The 19,831-nt window shown below is 38.4% G+C and overlaps 2 protein-coding genes across 4 annotated transcripts in view; one reads left to right on the top strand and one right to left on the bottom strand.

Annotated features, from left to right (window-relative positions):
• Positions 1-19,831, bottom strand: part of LOC106882755 (bifunctional coenzyme A synthase) — an 85,738-nt gene that overhangs the window by 27,762 nt on the left and 38,145 nt on the right. The window contains exon 1 of one of the 3 annotated variants that reach the window (XM_089357991.1): positions 9,560-10,628. The exons of 1 other annotated variant lie outside the window; for it this stretch is intronic. The gene's annotated coding sequence lies outside the window, so the exon portion shown is untranslated. Of the gene's footprint in view, positions 1-145; positions 526-9,559; positions 10,629-19,831 lie in introns of those variants that run through there. One more of the 3 variants, XM_014933533.3, reaches the window with a different exon arrangement.
• The window catches only part of LOC106869704 (uncharacterized), a 163,965-nt gene continuing 155,985 nt past the window's right edge, over positions 11,852-19,831 (top strand). Inside the window, exon 1 of the mRNA XM_089357990.1 lies at positions 11,852-12,928. Coding sequence (XP_089214116.1) covers positions 12,902-12,928 — 27 coding nt within the window. The 5' untranslated portion in view covers positions 11,852-12,901. The remainder of the gene's footprint in view (positions 12,929-19,831) is intronic.

Here is a 19,831-nt window from a genome sequence, read left to right as displayed (position 1 = left end):
CATTGATCATTATTGAAATTATTATTGATATTTATTGATACTACTACTAGTATTGTTACTGTTGCTGCTGCTACTAGTAATAGTAAGGCGTAGCAGGAGAGGTTCGCCGGTTGCTGGTTCCTAGTTATGACATAAATCGACTTACGACATTGAATGTGCCCGTCATCATCATGTCGAGGTGATGTCCCAGTTTTGTGTCACCAATACCGTCCGTACGTGTACGTCAATGCGTGCGCACGTTCATGTGTGCGCGTGAAATTACACTACATGCTCTATGATAAAGAAGCTTGCTTCTGAATGATGTAATTCATGGTTCAATCCCACTTCTCGGCACCTTGGACCTGTGTATTCTGCAATATTTCTTGGCCGACCAGTGCATTGTGAACGAATTTGGCAGACGGAAACTGAAAGAAGCCTGTCATATATATATGTCTTTGTCCTCGTCACTGCTTTGCAACCCGTGTTGGGCTGTTCACGCCCCCGTACCTCAGCGCTTCGGCAAAAGAGCCGGTAGAAGGTAGATATTTTGTAAAGGACCGGTTCGTACCTCGGTGTAGAATAATTTTTTTTTCCACGGGTTTTTTTCGAGTGCATTCAACGTATTTGACCACCAAACACACCGCAAGCCACTTTTTTTCTTCTTTTTTTTGTCGGTAAAGAAAGAGGTGGGAGGGATCAAAAAATTATTTCACAGCGAAATGAGCCTTTATCGCAATAGCTGTTACGTGGTAGCAGGACGTGCTAGAAATAGCAGCCAAATCTTTTCTTTTCTGGAGAAAGGAGCCGTTTACGCGTGATTTCGATATCACATTCGTCGAAAGTATGCGAAATAACCTGGAAAAGTAAAACAAAAACCCGCGAAACAAAACTCTGAGGTCTCCACCACCATCCTCCCTTTTCTTTCCCTGAAAAAAGTGGTTTGCGGTAAGTTTGGAAGTCAGATACGTTGAATGCACTCGAAAAAATCCGTGGAAAAAAATTATTTCACACCTAGGTACGAACGGGTCCTTTACGAAACATTTACCCGGTAGAATAAGTACCTCGTTTTTAAAGAAGTATTGAAGTCGATTTGTTCGACAAAAGCCTTCAATCGGTGCTCCAGCAAGGGTTGCTGGCTAATAACTGAAACACACACACACGTCAAGGGAGACAATTTAGCATTTTTCAGGAACTGGAGCTAAATTTATTTTGTAATTACCATCTCTAATCGCCCTTATAATAGGGCATCAGAACAATTTAATAGCCCTTACCGATTATATTTTCCGTAACATTTTAATAAGTACTTTTCTTTTCAGAGATACGATTTCGACGGAATTTAAACCCGGAACATAAAGAATCGTTAGCACGCCGAATGAAATGTTTACGAGAAGTATAAGGTCTCCTGGAATTTTGGATAAGTGTGTTAGTTGATTACATCGACCTCAGTGCATGACTGGTACTTATTTTACCGGTCTCGATAGGATGAAAGGCAAAGTCGATACTTTTTGGTTATCTCATTCCCATTAAAATATTGGGTTATCTCCCCGACGATCTATAAGAAATATCGGTATTTTTGTTTATCTCCCCCAACTAAAAAAAAATTGTTTAACCTTTAATAAAACAAAAAAATGAAACTATAAAACCTCGTTTTGAATCTGATAATAACAAATCATATAAAACTGAAAAAATTAATAAACATGAGAACTGGAAAGATTAAACATCTTACTGAATCTAATAACATTTTTGTAACAGATCATACGATGGCTATTGAGAAGGTCAAAAGTCAAAAATGTGTTGAGGTATTGAATTAAAAGGATCTAACACTTTTAATCCAATGTCTTGTCACGACATTAACTTGGTTTTTTAGTGGGGTGATAACCCAGTTTTTTAATGGCAAATTTTTAATGGGGGTGAGATAACCAGAAAGTACCGCAAAATCTACCTGAAGATAAACAACAAAAACAATAGACATATTTTTTCCCATTTTTGTCTCGAGAAGAGAAGATAACGTCCATGATGCCCCCACCCTCTTAAGACTGGTGAAGTTGATATGAATTTACTCAGAGACGACTGCAAATTAATAAACAATGTTGAATCTGCCCAGCAGCTTAAAGAGTTAATAATTGTTGTATTTTAACATTTTATTATGAATTTTGTCCCTAAAAATAGGGACTTATGATACTTTTTGGTTATCTCACCCCCATTAAAAAATTGGGTTATCTCCCCCAACTAAAAAAGTATGAAAAAATTAATAAACATGAAAAGTGAAAAGATTAAATATCTTATTGAATCTGATAACATTTTTATAACAAATCATCCGATGAGGAGGCCAAAAGTCAAAAATGTGTTGAAGTATTGAATCAAAAGGATCTAACTCTTTTAATCCAATCTCTTGTCGCCACATTAACTCAATTTTTTAGTGGGGAGATAACCCAAATTTTTAATGGCAATTTTTTAATGAGGATGAGATAACATTTGGTGAAGACCGTAATTGTTTTCACGAGATCGTGCGATGCAGCGATATGATGTGCGATGTAATGGATATAGAACATGTAGAATCACGTCGGTATGATGTAGCCCACTACAGAATGTAGCATGGAGATGTAATGCTACGAGATGTAATGCTACGGGCGAAATGCTACGAGGTATTTAGTCTGCCGCTACATTCTGAGTTCAAATTCCGCTGAGGTCGACTTTGCCTTTCATCTTTTCGGGGTCAATAAATTAAGTACCAGTGAAACACTGCGGTCGATGTAATCGACTAGTCCACTCCCCTAAATTTCAGGCCCGGTGCCTATAGCAGAAAAGATTTTTTTTTTTTTAATTCATATTTTTTAGAAATTATACATTTTTCGAAAAGTCCTAAATGGGGATCGCTGAAAAAAAAAACATATTTATCCTTTTCTATTCAATTGCAATAAAAACATTTTAGTTTTTTTGAAACTATAGTATCAAATGCGAATGTGTATGAAATATCAATGAATGATATAAATGGGAAATGCAAAAAAAAAAAAAAAGGCGTTTTCAAAACAGTCAACATTTTTGTAGTTAAGAAATAGCGATTTATGACATAAAAATGACAAACTTTAACTACTAAATATTAATAAACAGACCTCTTCAAATGCATTGTACATAAGCAATTCACTTTAAATACAACGAACAACCGGCAACGAGATTGTTTTTAGCAGATCCCCAAATGAGGCTCATGGCAAGCAATGGGCTTAATACTATTAAGGTGACGGGCTGACAGAATCGTTACCCCGCTGGGAGGAAAATAATTAATGGCATTTCTTCCACCTTTTCATTTTATCAATTCAAATATTGCCAACGTCGAATTTGGGTACTTTTTGGTTATCTCACCCCCATTAAAAATGGGATTATCTCCCCACTAAAAACTTTGGTTATCTCCCATATATAAAAACCATCACTTTTTTCAAGTGAGCTTTATATATGTCTTACCTTATTAATTTTTCTTGAGATTAATTTACATTTAGGACATTTTAAGAACTAATATAAATACTATCTTCTTAATATAAAACAAACATCGCAATTTTTAAGATTTGTGGGCAATAACGAAATAAGAAACGTTAGCACGCCAGGCGAAATGCTTAGCGGTATTTCGTCTGTCTTTACGTTCTGAGTTCAAATTCCGCCGAGGTTGACTTTACCCTTCATACTTTCGGGGTCGATAAATCAAGTACCAGTTGCGTACTGGGGTCGATCTAATCGACTGCCCCCCCCCCCAAAAAAAAAATTCCAGGCCTTGTGCCTAGAGTAGAAAAGAATCGAATTTATCTCTCCAAAATTGCTGGCTGTATACCAAAATTAGAAAGAAAAGAAGGATTTCATCCCGTTACTGTCTCCTCCTCCACCTCCTCAAAAATTAAGGCAGATATTTGTAAAGAAACGTCCGGTTCTCAGCAGAAACGCTTTATCAAGAATTGCACGGTGAAGAACTGGGTGATCAGAAGTATTCACAGCTTTTACGTAGGAAGCAAGGATTATCTTTTGTCTTGATTCAGTCACTGGACTGCGGTCATGCTGGGGTACTGCCTTGAAGGGTTTAGTCTAACAAATCGACCCCAGTAGTTTTAAGTTTGGTATTTCTTTTCTATCAGTCTCTTTTATGAACTCTGCGTAACGGGGACGTAAACAAACCAACACTAGTTGTTAGGCAGTGAGGCAGGAGCAAACATTTGTTCTCCTTTTATTTGTCACCCAACTTACAAGTTATTCCGGCATCTTACATACATACATACATACATACATACATGCATAGATAGATAGATAGATAGATAGATAGATAGATAGATAGATAGATAGATAGATAGATAGATAGATAGATAGATAGATAGATAGATAGATTGGATTAAAGTTGCAAGCAAGCTCCAGGGGAGATAACTGTATGCTGCTTATGATAACTAGCCTTTTTTTCTTCTTCTTTATCTCTAATAATATATCAATGAATGATTAAAGAGAAACTATTATTAAATGATTCTTGCTACGTTTGCTACGCTAGAAAGCCAAGCATTCATTTCGGGAACATATTTGCCGGCTTTCTGTATGCAAGGTCCAACTTTATCTCGCAACAAAACATAAAACACCAGTGTTGGAAAGAGGGGTGGGAGGGGTCGTAGGGGAGCAGTGGTCCCCAACTTTCAGCTCATAACGTTGGCTTTAATGTCTTATCCTATCTTCCCAGCATATACCCTCCACACCTTAGTGCGCCCCTATTTCTTAAAACTCATTCTGTCAGTGTAAGAGACACGGACATACCCTGTTTCTATTTCTCCTGCCTCTCTCTCTCCTCCTCACACATACACACACACACTATCTGTCCGTCTGTCCATCTCTCTTCTCTCTCTCTCTCTTACACACACACACACTCTCTCTCACACATATACACACATTCCCTCTCTCTCTCTCTAACACACACACACTCTCTCTCTCTGTCTCTCTCTCTCTGTCTCTCTCTCTCTCTCTCTCTCTCTCTCTCTCTCTCTCTCTCTCTCTCACTCTCTGCTTCTTTTTCTCTCCGTCCAAAATATAACACCACCGATCACATTACAAAACACGAACCAACAAGGAAACAGCGAGGCCTCTACAAAAGCTTTGGTTATGCGATCCATCTCAAACACAATCATTTCGCAATATCTCTGAGAAAATATGTGACCGAAATTATACAGTTTTTTTTCCTTCTTCTTCTTCTTCGTAAGGTCGACTTATACGATAAGTCTAGATTTGAACATTTATTTTTTGACTGAAAAATCTACCTCGACTTATATGACAAAATATACGATATTTATGATTATATTATACAGCTTGTTTGCCTTTTGCATTTCCTACAGAAAGTTTGTCTCTTAGGGACAGAAAGCATTATCAGCTGAAAACTTGTGAATACCTAAGGTTACAGGTAGTAACTAACCGCTACCCACATAAATCCTACCAGGAATAAGACCGAACCTGAGCCAAACCCAAAATAGTAGTAGTAGTAGTAGTAGTAGTAGTAGTAGTAGTAGTAGTAGTAGTAGTCGTCAACAGCGAAGGCATCCAGTTACCAGATGGCCAGACATTGAAAGGAGGAGAGAATTATAAGAATCTAGAAGTAATAGAATCGGACAGAGTACTAACTACAGAAATGAAAACGAAAATTGAGGAGTACATCAGAAGGGTGAGGAAGCTAATGAAGTAAAAGCTAAATGGTTTGAATCTAGTGAAGGCTGTAAATACTTGGGCAGCATCTTTACTTTGATACCCAGCAACTTTTATAGATTGAACAAAAACTGAATTAGCAAAGCTAGACAGAAGAAATAGGAGGGAATTCAATATGAATAGAGGACTCCGCCCAGGGGCAGGAGTAGCAAGATTATACCTACCTAGAAAGGAAGGTGGAAGAGGGTTAATACCAGTAGAAGACTGCGTGGAGTTAGCTAGGGTAGATATAGATTCCTATGTAGGTAATAGTGAAGAACGTTTATTAACAGCTGTTAGAGTGACAGCGAGACAAAGGGAAACCAAAAACCTAAACGAAGTTAAAAATCAGAAAAATGAACAAAAGTTATCTGACTAGCAGGAGAAGGTTTCCATGGTAGGTTCCCAAAGATAGTTGCAGCAAATAGTAATAGTGGGACATGGTTATTAAAATAGACTAGTTGATTACGTCGACGAAAGTGATCGACTGGTACTTATTTTATCGATCTTGAAAAGATGAAAGGCAAAGTTGGCCTCGGTGAGATTTGAACGCAGAGCCCGAAGAAATACGATGTTTTAACGATTCTGCCAATCCGCCGTCAGTCGAAATAATTCCTGATTTCGGTACAAGGCCATATTTAGGAGATGGAGTTACTCAATTACACTGTCTCCAATACTTGACTCGTGTTTTATTTCATCTCACTCTGAAGAGTGAAAAGCAATGTTAGCCGGCGGGATTTGAACTCAGATTGCAAAGAACAGTAACTAAATACCGTAAGGCATTCTACCCAACTCTCTAAATATTCTGCCAATCTACCATCATAACAAGGACAACAACAACAACAGTTTCTTTATTTTCCTCAGCGGCTCGAACACATATAACGATGTGCTAGTATTCGGTTATGACGATGATGAGTGTTCCAGCTGATCCGATCAACGGAACAGCCTGCTCGTGAAATTAACGTACAAGTTGCTGAGTACTCCACAGACACACTCAGGGAGATTCAGCGTGACACAGAATGTGACAAAGTTGGCCCTTTGAAATATAGGTAAAACTCATTTTTGCCAGCTGCGTGGATTGGAGCAACGTGAAATATAGTGTCTTGCTCAGGGACACAACGCGCCGCCGGGATTTGAACTCATGACCTTACGATCGTGAGCCGAGTACCCTAACTAGCCTTCACATGTATTAAGACGATAACAACACACCGGAAGCGGGTATATCAAGTAAAAAGAAAACGAAATCTATAATTACAATAGGTAACATTAAAGGAGAAAATACACACACAGGCGCAGGAGTGGCTGTGTGGTAAGAAGCTTCCCTACCAACCACATGGTTCCGGGTTCAGTCCCACTGCGTGCCACCTTAAGAAAATGTCTTCTACTATAGCCTCGGGCCGACCAAAGCCTTGTAAGTGGATTTGGTAGAAGGAAATTGTATGCATATATTTGTGTATCTGAGTTTGTACCCCACCATCGCTTGACAACCGATGTAGGATGGTTTTATCGCTTCGTGTGCACCTCGGACAGGTTCGGCTGCTGGTCCTTCAGTATCTGTTTGAGTCTGTGTCCATGCCGATAGCTAGAATCATTCTCAGGCCATCAGCACTCACACTCTCCACTAACCTTCGATAAAATACAGAAGTTGACTTTTCCACTGACAGCATCCTCCAGCTGGCAGAATGCAGTGACTCTGGAAACACCATCCGGATGCGAAACATTCGATATATATCAGGACTTGCACCAGGACCACTGTTTAGTCAAAGAAACGAGCTGCCTAAAGACGGTGCACAAACAGCGACCTTCCGTTTCACTGTCTTCGTTGTCACAACAATCTGACACTCTGTAGGTGATTTAGACTCAGTGAACGTACCTTAGCATAATAAGGAACCACATTTTTAGACTCGTGGAGTGGAAGTTAAAAGCAAATGGATCTAGCCACCAGCAGTGCAGTCTCTTCTACAAGTGTCGAAAAAGCAAGCGTCCAGTTTAGCCAGGTGTTATTTGGGACAAGATACGACGGCCAACCGACAGTATACCAATGAAGCGATATAGGCGGTAGCCACTTCCGCTACCCTTTCCGGAATGGCTTCCTCTTAGACAATTTCTGAATGAAACTGGCCAATTTGCACGCAACCCGTCCCAGTTTTTACGCCACTCGGAAGTTTGGTTTAAATCAGACTCCAAGCATCTTAACCGTACTCATCGTCCAACAGCAGAAGCCGCCAATGAACCGACATGGACTCGCCTCTCTAGGTTTCGAGCTGCAAACCTGCCGACTTGTTCTGGTTAATGCGTACGCTTGCAATCCCCTGCTACTCTCCCAGTGTGGTGGTGATCGCCTCGATTTCCAATGAGCTCAAAGTCATGATGGTGATATAATCGGCATTTGCAGATATAGCTCTCCTGAGTTCTACTTCGAGCGGGATGCCACCCATTGTCTCTAGCCTCTATAGAATTGGCTCTGACACCAAAATATAGAGGACAAATGGAAAGATACATCCTTGACAAACTGAATGCGATGAGAAACGGGTCCAAGAGGTGGCCGTTTAGTTTGACCATCAAACAGATGCCGCTGTACATTGTACTTATCCAGTCTTTAAAAACGACCGGATTATTGCCTCAAATGTAAAGGATAAGAAAAACATGTGGGAGCTCGCTGTTGTATTTTTTCAATGGGTTTAAATACCAGGCGTGTGGCGTAGTGGTTAGGGTGTTCGGGTCATGATCGTAAAGTCGTGAATTCGATTCCCGGTGGTGCGTTGTGTCCTTGAGCAAGATATTTTACTTCATGTTGCTCCAGTTCACTCAGCTAACAAAAAGGAGTTGTATCTGTAATTCAAACGGCCAGGCCTGTCACATTTTGTCATGTTGAATCTTCCTGAGAATCACGTTAAGGGTATGCGTGTCCGTGGAGTACTCAGCCACTTGCACGTTAGTTTCACGAGCAGGCTGTTTCATCGAATGGATCAACTGGAACACTTAAGTGCTAGGATTGCGTACTGGAACTTCAACGCAACTCTTGTTTTGCCTTAATCTCGCTTCAAAATGGCTCCTACGGTTAACTCCAAGCAACTTTCATATCGTCACTCTGCTGGAGAGCTGCCAAAATAGCCGGGCAATTAACACTCGAGTTGTTTAACCTACTTCCATGTTCTTATCGGCGCAACACTTACATAGTAATCGAATGAATTGAAATGTTAAAAAAGTCAAACCACGAACATAGCTGGCACAAGGCAAAAAAGTTTTCGGAGATTTAAACCAGGAATTTTGTCAGACTCAATCGAATCAGTGATAATAATATTAAATTCTAACAATATCATACATTTACGAGAAGAGCACAGTTGAATAAGTATCACCCCCCCCCCCCCACCTCAGTACTTGACTGGTACTCGTTCTTTTATCGACCTTGATAGGATGAAAGGCAAAGTCAACCTCGGCGGCGATTTGAACTCCGAAGGTAAAAAGGGAGCAATTAAATAAATGAAAGAAATTTTGTCTGGTAATTTGTGATGTAAAATTTTCGAGGGGTGCTGAGGCAACAATCGATTAAACCAAATCGATCCAATATTGGTATTATTGGCACTGCCATGGTATTAGCTGTCAGAATTGAAAGTAGAACTGACAAGGAACGTTACTGCTGGTTTGAGTTGATTCTTTGGCTACTGACTAGCCGGAGCTATCTATCTGTCTGTCTATCTCACTCGTTCACCTCTGTTTGTGTCCGTAGAATTTATCAAATTAGAAAACGCAAATTTAATATAAAAATATATTTTCTGAAATTGCAAATTATTTAAAATATAAAAATATAATTTTCAACAGAGAGAATTTATCAAAATAGAAAACAAATGAAGTTTGAAGTTTAAAAATAATAGGATCGACCACTCACGACTAGCTAGCGCGGACGCGCGACTGCGCGTTCGGGACCACTCTGCTTTAGTAGTACCCTTATACTCTGTGTGTTTTCAAACGCATGGATATAGGTGTCAAATTTGTTCCAATAACTTTCGAGTGATAGATAGAGAGAGAGACAGACAGACAGATAGCTCGCTCCGGCCAGTCATGGTATTAGCTGTCAGTAGCCAAAGAATCAACTCAAACCAGCAGTAACGTTCCTTGTCAGATTTTTCAACTTTCACTTCTGACAGCTAATACCATGACAGTGCCGTATTATTTTTATCATAGAATTCGAAAATTTCTGGATATCAAAGGGAAGTAACTTAAATATCACACTACAGCTGCTCTGTCGATTCCGCCAAATCTATCCTCCATTGTCATTAGAATGCTGTGTAACGGACACAATATAAAATTTTGAGAAGAGAAAGGGACCAGTGGACGAAATCGAACCAAATACATGACGTCAGTATTTTTATCGATCTATCCCTGGCGAAGAATGACAGTCGAAGTCATGGTTGTTGTTTAGCTGTAGGTCAGCTTTGATCAATCAGTTCTATGTTCGAAAGAGATTTTCAGTCGCGACCAGCGTGTCATTTAATCTGTCTTTGACATACATCATATCTATGATCAATATATCCTTTGTTTTATATTTTTAAAGAGACGTTAGTATGTTCTTTCGGAAGAGATTCAGTCGATAATTTTAACAGGTCAAGCGATTACGTGGAGGCTCTCTCGTTAGCTCGTCAAAGACGTGGTAATAACTGTGTTGAATTTCAGACAAAAATGTCTTAGATATTTAGTTGTGTCCCTTTACGTTCCGAGTTCAAATCTCGTTGAGGTCGACTTTTCTTTTCGTGCTTCCGAAAAGAGCTTCTCCAGAAGAAGAAGAATAGAATTTAATAAAGTAACCAGTGCCAGCAAAGCACGGGAGCAGAATAAATAAAATCGATAGTTTCCTTAGCTTTCGGATTTTACCAAAGATATAATAAATGTAATTCCTCAAATGTTGAGGGAGAGATAATCGACTATTCGACACACTCCTACTTCGTCCCTGAAATATAAGGATTTGATGCCAATCTAAGAGATCAATAATTATGTTGCAGGCTTAGAAGAAAGAAGGAAGGAAGTGGGGGGGGGCGAGAGAAGGCAAATGAAACTACAATAAATAAATAAATAAAATAAAAATCTGTGCTGACCTAAACAAGGGAGACAATTCCATTGTTTGTCGTTTTTTTGGTTGTTTCCATGAGAGAAGAGTGAACAAGATGGAGAAAGGTATGAGGAGTGTTATCAGAATATAAGAACGGGAAAGGCTGTCGCTTGTGATATTATCATAAAGAGAGGAAGACCAAGAACAAAAAGAGAAACAAAAAAAGAAAGGAGAGAAGAGACAAGCGACAGGGAAAGATAGATTAAAACAAAAAGAGAGACGTTGAAAGACAAAAGAAATAAGCAGGAAAGGCACTAATTTTTTTTTATATATATTTTGGTTGAAGAATTAATGTTGCAACAACGGATTGAAAATACAGGAAAAAGGGGAAGAAAAAGCCTTGCTTCTCTCTGTCTCTCTGGCATATATGTGTATGTTTATATTATATATTGTATATTATGATCATTGACAAACTATAATGTCAAATTAATACCATATTTACGACGGAAGCCCTGCACACAACGCTGACATCTGTAAAGAATATATATATATATAATTTTAAAAACGTTTTGACCATCAACAATGGAAATTAGAAGACAGCTATTATAAAGAAACAAGAAAAAGGAGTATATATATATATGTATATGTGTGTCTCTGTATCTTCTACCGTCTTCAATCAAGTATTTGTATTTCTAGTTATTTTACTTAGCTAGCAAGCTATGTCTATGTAAGAACTTAGATATTATCTATTAGTGATATATTTATTTATTTAGAGAAACACTTTGAAAGTATTTTCAAGAGTGTAAAACAAAAAGCCCCAAGAAAAAACTAAAATCATTTCTAGTTGTGTGTGTATGTATAGAATGTCCACCACACTGTGTAATATATGTGATATATTATAAAAGCTTAATATGTGTATATATATTTACGTATGTGTGCTTCTCTGATACGATCTTTCATGTTCTTTCCTGTCTCTGAACCTTCGTTTTTTTTTTTCTTTTAATCCTTGTTACTTTTTAAAATTTTTGAGGAAGCATATTCTACTAGTTACTCTTTCCCTTTCTTAAAGACACACTCAAATATATATATATATATATATATATATATATATATATATATATATATATATATATATATAGTATTCGTTCTTTACTAACTGCTACAACCACTCTACTCAATTAACTTAAACTCTATCTTGATGCGGACGTCTGCCTACAAAAGCCCGGCTTGGCCGAATAGGACGGCAGCTTTCTTGTCGCTCTGTTCTTACACTGGATTAACCTGACATCTCTTGGCTTTTCTTAAAGAAAAGGTGGCGGAGGAGGAAGAAGATAGATAGAACGACCACCGCTGCACTACATTCACATCGTAACACCATATATACATACATTACACCACACACATTCACTTAACCAGCTGTAGTCTATCAAATATTATTAGCAAGACACACACTGTAGAAACGTACCATAGATTTAAGGAAAGTAAAACGCAAACATATAATTTTAGCTTAATATAGATTACAAAACATATTCAAACAGTATTATAAGGTATATATATTGCATATCTATTTTCCGCAGCTCAGCTTACATGTATGAATGCGATATACAGACATCTATAACGTGTATAGAGAGATATGAAGTTCTAGCAGTAAAAACACATCAGTTACATCAATGAACGATCTCTGCATATCGAATTTAGATTAAATATATAAGGTTCGAACATAACACGCATCTGTGTTTATATTTATATACTGTCATATAGATATATGGTATACAAATATACATAGCCGTATAATATTTAAATACATAGCATATACTCATAGAAATATAAACACACGCTTGTGTGGATATCTAATATATATATATATATATATATATATATACATATAGTCTTGTTTCTGTCTATATATGTGTCTGTGTGGCGAAACTACCAACTATAGACTATACAAGAAGAAGAAGAAAAAAGCGAGAACACAATTCGGGATGTCAAATGAAACGGTTTAATTAAATTAGACCACAAAGTCGGACCGCTATCTGTGTAAGTTAGTGAGAAACCGAAACTGAATATATATATTGAAGGGGTGCGAGAGACAGACAGACAGATAGACACCCGGATAGATTAGGAACAGTGAAAGATTATCAGTCACCACCACAACATACAGATTAGTCGGTGAAACTTGTGATCATGATTCTACAACAGCTATCTGATGAGGTAAGTCTGATTTTTCTCCCACCCCCGCTTTTTCACATGTGCACATACTTATGTGTATGTATATATATATATATATATATATATACATACATGCATACATGTACATGAATATTCATTCCTATATCTGTATGTCTTTTATATATGTGTATATTTATATACATACACGCATGGTTATTTGTGTGTGTGTATATATATATGTGCAAATACAGAGTTTGATTAAAACACCTATGAAGTAAGAGGTTACAGAAGACTTGTTTATTCAATCGGTAATGGATAAGCGCCACGCCTCACATAGTGGTATCGTTTTTAGATTGTCTAAAACAAATTTCCATTCTTATTTGTTTGTTATACTGTTTTTTAAGTGCGACCGTTACAGAACTGGTGGTGCTTTGGACAATCATTCGGCAATTAGTTACGTCCCTTGACACCCAGGGTTCAAATCTTGGCGGGGTTGCATTTTTATCCCTCGTCACCATTCATTTATTTCTTGTGTGTAATCGATAGAAACCGTTTTACTGCCTGATCAGAGTTATTTCTCTCAAGAGACACATGAATGTCACACAATCCTTCACAAGTTACCCACTACTACTGCTATCATTCTTAAGTGCTTGACCTGGTTTCGAATTTCCGTGTTTGTAGCCACTTCATTTCACATAGATTATTTTCTGTTTAACCCCAGGTCAGCCCAAATCCAACCGACCTATAAACAAAAGCATTCCACCTGTGATCATTGCCTCATTCTAGGTAGTATCTACAACTACTTTATCTCTGTCCTTAACACGGTAACTGATTTGAGGCAGTTTTAGCTACTATTTCTATACCAGTTGATCGACTCCGCATAGGTTCCTCCTTTGTTGGTTGCGTTCCTAATACCATATCATGCATGAACGCCGCACAATCTCATTATCTCCTCTCCACACGTCTTGAATACACATGAAATATTTAGGAGTGGTGTACAGCATAGATACTTACTATTCAAGAGCTGACTCAGCTCCTATCTACCATATGCAAATATTTTATTTCTTATAAACGTTATTTTTCAACCTGAAAAACCTTTACCCACCCAGAGCCCTAAACACGAACCACGTTTTATGTTGTAAACTGGGAACTTTAAGTGATAAAGCCCCAAGCCGTATTATATAAACGTTAAGCCAAAATCCATTCGCTTTAAACCCATAGTTATGTCATAGGGCCTTAGTCATAAACTCTATGCTTAAAACTAGTCATAAAAACTAAGGTGTAGGCCCGCAGTCATAAGCCCTAATCTGTAAGCTCTAAGCCGTGCGTCTAAAGCCATTAAACCCTTCGTATTTAACAAAAATTAAGGCTCACTTCCCGCAGCTGCTGTGGAACTCGGTTTACCTGTTTCAATTTTCGGCTATAGCTACTTAAACCTTTCATAAGTGCCAAGGCACGAAGCTCTCGGTCCTTGAGTCACTCTGTATATTTTGCCGATTGTTAAATGAAATATATATATGTACTCATGTTTTCACTTCTATTTTCCTGTTTGCATCACCAAACCTACTTGAACTTTTCAACATCTCACACATCTGTAAACCTTTAGCCTCAACGCCTCAACGTGAGGGTCTTTTATGTGTTTGCTCGACCTGCTAGAAATAGCTGTTGAGTCTCTGAAAATACGCTCATTGAACGATGTGGTCCTTAATATACAAATAGACGGGATGATCATGTCCGGAATGCTTTTTATATCTTATACTCAAATTTATTCATGCAGGGAAGACCTGGGATTGGACAACAACAACCGGAAATAATCTGTCATTTGTTTCGTTGCGCCTTTTTTTTTTTTTTTTTCCCCTCTACGTTTAGCTCCCAAATCATCTGAGAAAACATGACTGCCATACAATCCCTTTCTTTTTTTTCTTCTTTCATTTTAAATAAATATGAACTTTGTACGCGACATACAAATTGTCATCATTAACTGTCACCATTATCACCCATGTCCTACTTTCGTTTTCGAAGCAGCATCCCTGTTTGTGCGATGTTATGACGTCTTCGCATCGTTGTGTGTGTGTTTACGGGTACTAGAGTACGTACGCGTGTATATGTATGTATATATATGTATATGTATGTATATATATATATATATATATATATATATATATATATATATATATATATATATATAGATGTGTGTGTGTGTACACACACGTGTGTGTGTGTAAGGAGGGGGAATATAGAAAGCTAAATCATTTTGTCCCTCTACTTTGTCACACTGTTCTCTCTGTCCACCATTCTGAAGCCATCAACATCTCAGCGCACTTTTCTCCTACTATATATCGGAGATGCACTAACGAGAAGCATCTTCTATGTGCTTTCGCCCAGTCTACTAGAAATAGCTGACAAATCTACCTCCGAACTACACACGTTCGTCTGCCTTTTTTCCATTTTTTTTTAATGTGAAAACAAATACTCATTAGGGAATGCAAATCATCTACATATCCATAAAGAGACGGGATGGTCACGGCTAGAATGCTTGTTATCATAGATCTGATTTGGAGATAAACAACACAAATGTAGGATGATGTTGCTGTTGTAACTGACACTGTTCCCTGGATTATTGTTTACTGGAGGTCGATGTTGCCGACTAAATCACTTCCCTTCAGAACTGCTGTCCCTGTGCTTAAATCGGAAACAATTTTTATTAGTATTTTTATCCTCCATGTTCCTCCTCCTCTCCAATATAAATTAGTTGAATCCAACTGTTTCTGTTTTTGTTCTGTCCGTTTGTGATGTTGACATACCGCATGCGTGCGTGCGTAAATATATATGTGTGTGTGTCGCCTACATATACATGCATATACACACGCGTATATGCAAGTAGATATGTTCATACGCACACACACACACACACACACACACACATATATATATATATATATATATATATATATATATATATATATATATATATATATATATATACACGCACACGCACACGCACATACAAGCTCGCATTTGTTAAAGGTGTGTCTGTTTCAGGAAGTTCTTATGTTAGTATGTGTTTATAAGTACAAGATGTACATATGTTTGTGTAATATAAGAGTAGAATTGTAACGTTTCTGTAGTGTGTGTGTGTGTGTGTGTGTTTGTGTACTGAGTATGTTAGGGAAATATGTGTATGTATGTGTATAATTATGTAGAGAAATATTTGTATAAACTAGTATCTTTTGTGTGTGTGTGTGTTCATCGTCCTGATTCACACCTTTGCCGCTTGTAACTCTCTCCATCCTCTCAAATCTCCATTTCATCTTCTTATTGTTTTTTACTCTCTCTCTCTCGTTTCTCAAAATTGCATTCTTTCTTTCCCTCTCCTTCACCTCCGCCTACACCCTCCTTCTCCCCTCTGCTTCTTCTTTCTTCTATTTCTTTCTTACTTTCTTCATCTTCTGTCAGTGCTACCATTGCCGCCGCCGCCGCTGCCACCTTCCCCCCTCCTTTCTCAATTATTGTGCATTACGTTGCCACAAATTCAGGGATCGTTTTAAGGCAGTTAACATTTGTGGAACTGCTCCCCGACTTTGTGGCCGCCTGACTAGTTTCTTTTCGAATTTAAATACTGTTCTAGCGACGATGTTAATCATGATGATGATGTTGGGATAGATATATAGATAAAACGCTGCCCCACCCCTTATCTATATACACTCTCACGCTTCCTTATCCGTTTGGTTGATCTGTGATTCCATCTGCCTTGGTTGGTACTTTTAGTTAAGCAAGTCATCTATGTAATTGATGAAATAGCTGATACCATTGTGTATATAAATACGTGTCTCATTGTGTGTGTATGTGTCTCGTTGTGTATATGTATGTGCCATTGTTTCTATGTGTCAAACACACTTTGTTGATTGATTGCTGTGTAAAATGCCTTTATGCCGAGTTACTTGTCGTTCCTATCTGACTCCCGGCTTCCATTATTTGGTTGCAGTGTGCATGTGTGTGCCCGCACATACATGCACGCATATACACATACGCACAGATACATAATACACACCTTGTGTGTGTGTGTGTGTGTGTGTGTGTGTGTGTGTGTGTGTGTGTACTGTGTGCCCGTACTTTCTACCATCCTTTTAATCAATCTATGCATGTTATCTCCATCTATTCATCTATTTGGTATTTACACATGAAATACTACACATACACAAAAGATGAATAGTAACAGCGATGTGTGAACGTAAGTACGTGTGTGTGTGTGTGTGTGAATCTGTATATGTATGAGTGACTGTATATTTGTGTACCAAAGATTGATAAACAGATAAAGAATACAGATAAAACCTTATTGATATTTAGACTGCCAGGGATAGACGTAAATTCCATACACACCTTGTTCACGCCACCTCTAACCCTGAAGTTATCACCGGTAATATCATTAACACACATACAGTCTATTTTGATTTCTTTCATCACCAACATCATCATAGCACTGCTTTTTTCTTTTTTTTTCCTTCACATCTTATACAGTGTGTGTGTGTGTGTGTGTGTCATATATACATACACTCAGTGGCACATAAAACTGTGTTGGTCTTAATTCAGGTTTATGTGTGTCTTCATATTTATCCTTTTCCACTCATTTTCCCATAGTTTGGACAAGTGTTCTCCAACACAATGCTTTGCCACTTGGTCATCAGCTTAATGAGGTTCAACTTCCTGAGATCACCTTTAATGATTTCTTCACCTGTCTTCCCTCACCCTCCCACTTGGATCACTTGGCAAAATTTACCTGGCAGTTATCCTTCATCCACATCACTTCTCTAGACTACCTCTGTCTCCTCCCTTGCACACATTTGATCCCTCTTATGCACAATCCTTCTCTCAGTTCATTTGTGCTCCATTGTTCATGCATCCTAACTTAACACATCCTATATAGAGCATGCTTACCTCATTTCTTTCCAGACTTAGCACATCTGCATTCAATGCCCATATTTTGCTACCATGCAGTATTACACTTCATGCACAAGCATCATGCATTCTGCCCTTTGCTAAGAGAGAAAATCAATTTGTTGCCAGCAGATGTAAAAGCACCCTAAACTTTTTCCACCTTGTTCTTACTCTAGTTACTGTGCTTTTGAAATCTTCATTGTTGATTTGTTTACCTTGGTGATATGGAGGCGCAATGGCCCAGTGGTTAGGGCAGCAGACTCGCGGTCATAGGATCACGGTTTTGATTCCCAGACCGGGCGTTGTGAGTGTTTATTGAGCGAAAACACCTAAAGTTCCACGAGGTTTCGGCAGGGAGTGGTGGCAAACCCTGCTGTACTCTTTCACCACAACTTTCTCTCACTCTTACTTCCTGTTTCTGTTCTACCTGTAATTCAAAGGGCCAGCCTTGTCACACTGTGTCACGCTGAATGTCCCCGAGAACTACGTTAAGGTGCTCAGCCACTTGCACGTTAATTTCACGAGCAGGCTGTTCCATTGATCGAATCAACTGGAACCTTCGTCGTCGTAACCAACGGGATGCCACAACGATCTAGGTGACAGAAGCTACTAACTTCTTTGGAATCTTCCAAATAAATGAAAGAATTTGTTTTATGGGTAACTTTATTACCAGCGTCCCCTATGCATCTACAATATATGTCTTCTCTACTAATCTCCCTGTGGTCTCTCTACATCTCTTACGTATCCATAGTTACATTGGATACTGTAGAGCATTCCCATCTCCTCCTATTTTACATATCATAGGTAGGTGGGGCTCTGAAAGGGTTCTCAGGGAGTAGCATCCCTGCCTTCCTGAGCTAGTTTTCTACCACATTTCTTAAAAATCATGGTAGAAGCCTTGGTCTTGGGACCACTCATGTCTAAAAACTGAGATTGGGGGTAAGCAAGTGCATGCTCCCCATAGAAAATCCAGCTCCAAAAAAGCCTCATGATAGCAAAGGAGAATGGGTACCAGCCAGCTCAAAGGTCGGGGTGGGCTACACCTGCCTACCTCGGTTGCTATGGTGTTGAGGTAAATCCAGCCACCCCCATTAACAGGGACAAAACCCGGATTTAAAACACTGGATGATGATGATGATGATATATGCCCACTTTGTAGATGGCAACTGTGTTATGTCCTTTTTTTTGCTTGTTAAACCTTGGCGTTGCTAAGTTTAAGGCTACCTTGATTCTGGGTTTCCCTTCCACATTTGGAATTTGTCTTTTTATTCAGCTATGAGAACTAGGTCATTGGCATACAGAAGTTCTCATGGATAGCCACTATTAAACTCCTCTACTATGTTAACAGGAAGGTATTGAAAGCCAATCCTTGATGGGCACCTATCTACATGCTAAATCTTGCTTCATTCATTACCAACTCTTACTTAACTTCCAACATCACTCTACATAGTTTGTACTGCTCTGATGTGCCATTCATCTCCGCTTAGTTTTATTAGTCGGCACCAGATTACAGCGCATAGTATTCAATTAAAGGACCTTTCCAAGTCTATGAATACTAAGTATAATGGCTTAATCCTTTCTGAGAATCTGTTTTTGTAGTATCTCAGAAAGAATACAATAGTGCTACTCCACCCTGGTACATACCTAAACTATATTTCATCTAAACGGTTTTTCCTAATTAGTTGTGCTATAACTGTTTCTGTTGATTTTATTAATTGGTCCATCAGTTTGGTGCCTCTATAGTTGCTTCTTCTCAGAACATTTTCTTTGTCTTTGCAGCAGTTAATAACATAATGGCAGTTGTTGGGAGTGATCCCCTTTTGTACTACATGACTGACCAACATATGTTCTAGTTTACCTAGTATTATATTTATTTCAGAGAATATCTTTGCATCAATATTCTTATTGTCCCTCCTTTTACAATCACATCATGGACTGCTACCTATGTTCTTCAAGATACCAGCAATGCCAGAGAATTTGTCCCATGTGAGGAGAGGGTAGCAAAGAGCA

Source organism: Octopus bimaculoides, chromosome 9 (genome assembly GCF_046866305.1).
Source record: "Octopus bimaculoides isolate indiv1 chromosome 9, ASM4686630v1, whole genome shotgun sequence".
In the NCBI taxonomy this organism is placed as follows: domain Eukaryota; kingdom Metazoa; phylum Mollusca; class Cephalopoda; order Octopoda; family Octopodidae; genus Octopus; species Octopus bimaculoides.
This window is presented reverse-complemented; position numbering and strand designations above follow the sequence as displayed.